General features: G+C 47.2%; 1 protein-coding gene across 1 annotated transcript; it reads right to left on the reverse strand.

The window, feature by feature from the left end:
• Nucleotides 1-627: 627 nt before the first annotated feature.
• On the reverse strand, nt 628-7,134 carry CA6 (carbonic anhydrase 6). Its single transcript, XM_065650294.1, has 9 exons — nt 7,049-7,134; nt 5,071-5,253; nt 4,242-4,390; nt 3,790-3,885; nt 3,178-3,244; nt 2,757-2,914; nt 2,193-2,316; nt 1,603-1,701; nt 628-1,274 (listed from the first exon to the last, which is right to left on the reverse strand). The coding sequence occupies exons 1-9, from the start codon at nt 7,125-7,127 to the stop codon at nt 628-630; spliced, it is 1,602 nt and encodes a 533-aa protein (XP_065506366.1). The 5' UTR covers nt 7,128-7,134.
• Nucleotides 7,135-7,727: the final 593 nt, after the last annotated feature.

Raw genomic sequence — 7,727 nt, forward strand, 5'->3', positions numbered from 1 at the left:
CTCACATGATTTACTTTAACCTTAGAAGATGAGTTTTGTACCTGCCCTCAAACTTGTGATGTATATATGTTGGAAAAGAAGCTGTTTCCATGCTCGGTCTCTACATCCATTTGCAGAAAAGAAGGTATGCCACTGATCGAAGCACAGGACCACGCTCTGTCCTGCGAGGGCTTTATGTCCCTTTTCCTTTGCCAAACATCTGCAGGGGAAGAAGGGGTGGTGGTTTGATGAGAAATGGGAAGGGAGGACACATGATGGTGAGAAACTGAGACTGGGTGAAGGATGTGAGAGATTCGACTTGAGAAGTGGCTCCTTTGACCAAAGAGAGTAGCTCTTTGGCACGTAGAAAGATCTTTGTATAGGAAGCCAAGTCACAGGCCTGGGAGGGAGGTGACATACGAGGTGTTGGACTGTGCCAAGTTCTGCTCTACTCTTCGTCTCTGTCCCACGGATGGAGCCTTTGCTCCCACATACCTACTTGGAAAAATGACCTGCAGGTGCATAGCAAGCCTGTACAAAGCATAAGGAGAAACAAGCAAATAATTTAAGTCTTCCTCAGTTTCCCCAGCAAGCGGTTTTGATTCTTCTGCTGCCTTAAAAAAAAAAAAAAAAAAAAAAAAGTTGGGGTTACTGGCAGCTGGTGTCAGACTCCAGAACCACCCCCCCAAAGAGGGTCATGGGGGTTTCTCCCCACGCAACGATATCACCCTTCAGTTGCCCTGGTTTGCACAGCGCAAGTGCCCGAACATCTGCGGGACTGAGAACTTGGCTCCACAGGTTCACATGCGTCATCCACCCTGCAAAACCATTGGAGAAAGTACCAAGAAGAGTGTCCCTGTCTTTCCCAAGGACAAGCGTCCCTCCAGCCTGGCTCACATACCCCTTCTGGATACTCTTTGCTTCACCAGCTGCTCCATTGAGCCATAAATTTGCCGTTCCAGACTGGGAGGCCCACGCCATGCAGTAATGCAGCCAGTCGTGTGCCCGGTGGTACAGGGGGAAGCTGATGGAATGTCCTCCTACCCACAGCCCCACGGCTGTGCCCACGGTCACCACCAGCTCGTTGTCCCTCTCCTGTGTGGAGTAGGAAAGCACAGTCTGGCTGCCGGCGGGCTGGGCTTTGCTCCAGAAACACAATGAGAAGGCCTGGAGAGACATGTCGTGGAGGGGATGAACGTTCACAAAACCCTCAATGTTTTCCACAGGGAAGTAGAAAGCTGGAAAAGTGCTGGATTTCATACCTGAAATAACCAAAAAGCCAGCTATTACGTTTCCTGCCACGCTTATAAATCAGCCCAAATCGTGAGGACTATACCCTCGGAAACTGGCAGGGCTGCGGCGGTCAGGCTGATGTGAGCCACAGCTACTGGCATGTGTTGTACCAACAGGGAGGGGGCCTGAAATGATGAAAAGCTTCGCTGCCTCACCCAACTGTTCGGGAAAATCGCTTTATTTTTTCTTCCCCCTTCCTTTTTTCTCATCTTGTGTAAAATAGAGATCATAATTTTTTATCCTAGGGGAACTATAAGCTTAAATTCCTCACTGTTTGCTCTTCATCCTTGGAAGGTAAGCTGGACTCAGGAACAGATGCATGTTTCTTACCTATGTGGCTCATTCCGTTCAGCAGCTCGCTCTTCACGTCTTGGAGCTGCATCTGGATTTGTTCCAGTCTGAGGCTGAATTCTTCTGGATGGCATTGTTCTAGAGCAATCAGACAGCTGAATTTACAGAAGTGCAGGACCTGCACGTGGTAGATTTTTCTGCTTTCTAGTCTGTAGAAGGTTTAGGGAAAATGTTTTTGTTTTCATATGGGGGTGAGACACTGCATTTTGTGCCTGGCTAACCAGCTCTGCCAGAGCTGTTCCTACAGTGGTTCATGTCCCTCACCCATATGGATGCAGACACATCTGAGCCCAGTATTGTGTGTGGTGCCACGTAGCACCACCTGGGACATCTGCGTGACACCATCGTGGCCAAACCAAGGGGCTGGCACACACCCTGCAGCATCTGCTGTACCATTGAAGTGTTGTCAGGCAAAGAGGCACCTGGACCATCTCCACCAGCTGGGCATGGAGACTGCTCCTCCGAGAAAAGTGATCTCTGGCATGCCTAAATTTGCAACTTATCTCCTTCCACACAGGTTTCTCGCCCTTCCTGGGGGAAAGCTGAGCCCTGCACGCTGACTCCGTTACCTGGGCTGAGTTTGGCTCGGAAGGAGGACTCCACCGCCCGCCCGTTGAGGGGCTGAGCGTGCCGGTAGTCGTTGCGCAGCGTCCTGTTCTGCCAGTCCAGCAAGGTGTTCTCCAGGAGGCTGATCTGTGAGCAACGCAGGGTTACCGCGGAGGGCAAGGGGAACAGCAGTTCTGCCCAGAAGTGCAGTGCGGGTCCTGCAACTCAGGGTTAAACCCAGCAACTTGTTGCAAAGGAACCCCCGGGGTCTCTTGCTGCGTATTAGTAAAGGAAAGGAACAGAACATGTGGGTTCTTATCAGCTAATTCATCATAAAGTTATTTTGCCTGGAGGAAGTTTTTAACACCTGTATGGACGGAGACTTTGATGCTGTTCTGTAGCATACTGCTTTCTCCCCAGTGCCTACTGCCAAAAAGGGTATTCTCTTACAAATGAGAACACACTGTGATCCTCCACTTTATCTTTTTTTCTCCTAGAAGAAAATGTTTCTGATGCTTCTTTTTCATCAAGGAAGATGAACCACTCTGTAAGACCCCGCAGCAAGCTTATTGGGAGCTGCCACTTACCTGTGTGTGGGACAGGACAATCGGAGAATGAAAGATGGTCCAGATCACACTCTCGGAGCAAGGTGGGGTTGTTAGTGAGCCCTGGTACCTGTAGAAGTGTGAGAGGTTTTCTGGCAGCATGGCTTGGACATCCAGAGAAATCAGCTTTGTGGATTGACCTCAAAAGGAAAGAGAGTCAATTGTTATTTTTTGGTGCTGCAGGGTGTTCTGGAGACCTACCAGGACTACGGTTATTGCGGCCTTGAGGATCTTCTTTGCCACCCTGCTGCGTGGGCAGGGATGGTGTGAAGCTGTGCATGGCTGAGGATGCTCAGCCACGAAACTGCAAGCAAAGCAGCAGCAAAATGTCTGTCCCCAGATCAGTACCTATGCACAGGTTTTGAGAATATTGGGGATAGAGGAAGGCATTCCCAGGTCTTACCTGCAAACCTGATTTTTGCCAGTTTGGAAATGAATTCACTGTAGTAAGTATTCTCAAAGTGTCCATCCTAAACAAAGCATAGAAACTTGAACAAAGTGTTAGTGACCTGCCTGTCCTTCTACACTGCTAATCAGCTTGGGGGACTAATTGATGGATTCAGTGACAAAGAGAACAAATACTATCGCAGATCTCTTGATAGGCTGGACAATCCTGGGCGTGATAAGGTATGTACACATAGATCTTGGGTAGAACAGTGAACTATAAGGATCCTTTAAAGCCACACAAAATCAAGTGTTCCCATTTGCAAATCAGAGCAAGGCCTTGAGGAACATCAGGGAAAACCCAGCTGCCACACCTGAGAATCCAGCTGTACTTCTTATGAAGCAAATTTTTCTGGGGCTCCCAAGTTCTGTTGGCTGGTACTATGTGAATCCAGACGGCATAAAGGAAGAATAGTCCTGCTATAGGGCAGCTTCCCCAGCCCGGGGGCAGGCACCACCTCTTAGGATAGACCTGCAAACCTAGTACAGGCTGCTTGTGTCTGGACTGTGATTGGAGTATAAATTGTGATCACAGACTGGCCTTGCTTGGCAGCCTGGGCATCAAACCTACCGCGTACAGGAAGGCAAGCACAGCCAATCCATTTGGTTTGTCTTTGGCTTCTTCAAAGCTTGAGTAGGCAGCTGAGTTGTAATGGACAATGTGCAGCTGTCAGAAGAGAGACAGAGTTATTCAGCAAGAAGTGATAAATGGCTTCCTCGGTGCTTTTAAAGGACCCAATACAGACTGAAGGGAGAGTCACTGTCCCAATTCCTGCTGCTTGTGCCTCACAGCACAGCCAGACCTTTACTTTAATTGGTTCGTGACAAATGTGGAGGAACAACTCCATCTTTGAAGGATATCGGTGCTATTGCAGTGGCTTTTTATTTTAGAGCCTTCTGTGCCAGCACCATCGGGCTCAGCCCTTGCATTGCACCAACCACCCCACGTGCCTCTGCTTTTCTTCGCATTTCCCAGTTATCAGACTTGCAGCGCTCCCTCCAGCCTGCTCCGTTCACAAGTACCTCTGCAAAGTATCTCATCCCGTCTATGGTGTGTTCGGAGCCGCTGGTCTCCAGGTCCAGGCCACCCCAGTGCAGATGCATCTGTACAGCTGTGTAGAGGCCTGGGAGCCCTCTGGAGATGTGCATGGAGGGTGGCAAATCAATCTGAACTGAAAAAAAATAAAAACCAGGATTGGACACAGCAATGGGTGCAGCCATGCCCATTCCTGTAGTTAAGCTTAGTGTCCAGTGCTTTCTGCCAGTAACACCATCTCTGAAATCCGCTGGCACCATCATATTCGGGGAACTAACTCCATGGAAGAAAAACCAGTGAAACTTAAATTTGTGTGTACTTAAAATCTTTCCTGACCTCAGGCTCCTCATGCACCACAAAGACCACACCATGTTAATAAATATAACAAACTTTGGAGTGAAAATGGAGAATTGGAGAAAAGGACTGGGTTTTCAGGACAGAGCTAACGTAAAAGGCGTCCGCCTATCAAAAACGTAAGGCCTGTGTTGCTGCCGGTGGCCTGTTCCTGCGCTCTTGGCTGCCAGCATCACCCGTTGCCATGGAAACGGGGCAGGGGAGGCCCCTGGCCTGGGCAGGGATGCCTGCAGGTACCAGCCCTGGCCTGGGGGACAAAACGGGGCTGAAGGGGACAGGCAGCGCTCGCCTCCTTATGCCTTAGGGCTTCTTTTGCTCACAGAAAGGTGACTGGCAGCTATAGAGCTGCTGCAGGATCAAATAAACTCATTGACCTGCATCCCCTGATCTCTGAGGCTGCTCCTTTGTCAGCGATGATTCCTCTTTTTAGGCAGGTGATGAGAAGGATCCCCCCGGTCTTACCAGAGTGACCATTGTTGGTCATCGTGAAATCCCCTTGCAAAGGGCCATCATAACCACTCAGCTCCAGCTGCAGTAACTGGGGGTTATATGTCACTTTTTTCCTCTGGATGTCAATAGGAGATTGGCGCTTGCCGGCGCAGTCTGCGAAGTGCTTTCCCCAGTGCTCTTCATCCAGCTCTCCCTCTGTGGACAGGAGAAGCAAACCGGGTTATTAGGACATGGTGAGAACTGCTGTTAGCTCAGGAGTCAGAAAACTCTCCTCGTTTGCCAGCAGGGCATGCCAATCTCCTTATTATAGCACCGGGAGCTGCAGCAATAAGAGGTTTCTCTGCCTTCCCTAGAGTGAAAATATACATTATTCTGTCTGCAGGACAACTGTGCGGCAAAATAAGAAACCTGCATTGCAGTAATAGCTTATTGATCACTAGAGGCTGAAAGAGGAGCAGTGTTTATATAGAAATGGGGATTTAAATGTGTCTCCACTGCCAAAAGTGTGGAATCGGGTTCTGCAGCGATGTGAGAGTGAATAGGAGCAGGGCAATAGGGGGAAAGTCTCTTCTTCAGACCAGGAACTGGTGGTAATTTTGCTATTTTTAACCTAGGGAGAGAGCTAACGAAAGAAGAATAGGGGCGAAATGGTTTACATAAGTTGAACCTATTGTATACTTTCTGGGATAGGACTGGTCTGGGGTGGCTTTGATGTCCCAGGGGTGTGTTTTTTCTTAACAAAACCCAACCCTCTGCTGAGCACAGTCCTGTGATCACCTATGGAGGAAAAAAATATGTGTAGGAGACCTGGCGTGCTGGGTTCTGTCCTTTTCAGATGGCTCTAAGCCTCTCAGCCCTAATTTTAATCTTTCCTGCGGAGGTCTGGGTGCTGCTGAACTATTAACAAATGCTTGAACCCTTCAGGGCTATTTGTCCTCCCTACAGTGCTATATTTAGAATTTTAAGGATGAGTAGACATTTTGATTCTCTCTCTGTCATGGCCGTGACTGATAATCAGTACGGAAACCTTTTCTTCTTCACCCCGGAACTGCAATGTGTTGATCGATGTCAGAGTCACATCTGTCTGAGACAAACAGAGCCAGAGCCAAGGAATAATCACCGTGGGATTCCTGAACTCGCTGGCTTCAAATCCTGCAGAGGTGGTTTGGAAGGAGAGGTGATTGTTTCAAAAGAGAAATAGTTCAAAGCTACTTCATCATCTTAATTTTCAAATTCTTGTGAGTAGAGCCACATCTGGCGATTCGTTATTATTTGCCACTTCTTTTTATTTAATTTAAGCAATGTCAGTTTGCAGATATTTGTTTCCTGACATTGATTAAATGTGGGGGGCTTAGGAGATGCAGACAGCCTGTCCAAAAGAAAATCCAGAGAGAACTGCTAAAAGCTTAGTGTCCTAATCGCAATATTGCATCTATTCAACAATATCCTTTGTTTTAGCTTGATTCCCAGCTGAGTGAAGATCATGAAAAGACTACCATTGACTTCAATGAGCTCTGCAAACACCACCATGAAACAAACGACAATCAGATAAAATTTCACAAAATATATAAGTACATAAGTAAGCACTTCTTAGCGGTCTGCACTGCATGGGAGATGACAATAAAAGAACGAACAGGCACTATTTAAAGCTTTTCCTTCCAGGATCATCCAAAGGGCAGCTTTTATTCTAACACATTGTAAAGATTTTCCCCATTGTTTGAACCTCGCTGGTCTGCCAGCTCTGACAATGTGTCCTAACCACACAAAGGAGGAAAAAGGGGTGACATTGAAAAGAATCACTTTCAAGACACACAGGCATCAATAAAGTAGAATAAATTAGCTGCTCTTTGGAGATCTTTCACGAATGGAAAGACAGTCAAGCTGAGTGTTGCTTCTGCAGTATAGAAAGGATGAGAGCATCTTTAGCAAGCTGGCAGGCAGTAGCAATCCCAAAACAGCCTCGTTTTTCATTACCTTTGTTTTTCATTACCTTTGTACGTCCAATGCGGTAGGTGAGAGCGGCTCAGGTGCCCCAGGAGCAGCTGGAACCAGACAGCTCTGATCCACATCCCTCTGTATCTGCAGCTGGAACCAAGGTGGGGAGTGCATTTCTTTAAAAATCCGCGGGAAGTGTAAATACCAATTTACTCCAGCATCCATCCCGCCCTTCTCACCCATTCACAACAATAACAGCAAACAATGCCACAGAGATATTTCTTTTGGACAGTCAGCGTTTAGCAGGAATGGAATTTTCACCTGGTACTGAGAAGAGTTACTGCTTCCACCAAATGTAATAGAACTTTGCTGTTGATTTTAGGTGATGGGCAGAAATATTAAATATTTGGCAAGAAGCTCACATCAGTGAAATCTCAGCGCTTCTGTTTGCAGTGTCCCTGCCACTTGCAATAATATTTGCATTTATTATTGTCAATAATAAGGTATGTAATAACAGCTATTCAGCAATAAGAGCCATAGGAGAGTTACAGATTTCATGTGAACCTGGGTTTCTAGGATTAGACTGTGCTGAAGAACAGAAGCAGTTTTTTTATTCAAAATCTTTTTCCTTGCAAGTGAACTGTTAATATTAAAAGGCCTTTTCTGGTTTGTTGTTTTGTGCTGTGCATATTTAACCTTTGGGAACTGCTGCAATATTGACTTGATTAACCAAA

The sequence above is a fragment of the Caloenas nicobarica genome, chromosome 22 (genome assembly GCF_036013445.1).
Source record: "Caloenas nicobarica isolate bCalNic1 chromosome 22, bCalNic1.hap1, whole genome shotgun sequence".
In the NCBI taxonomy this organism is placed as follows: Eukaryota; Metazoa; Chordata; class Aves; order Columbiformes; family Columbidae; genus Caloenas; species Caloenas nicobarica.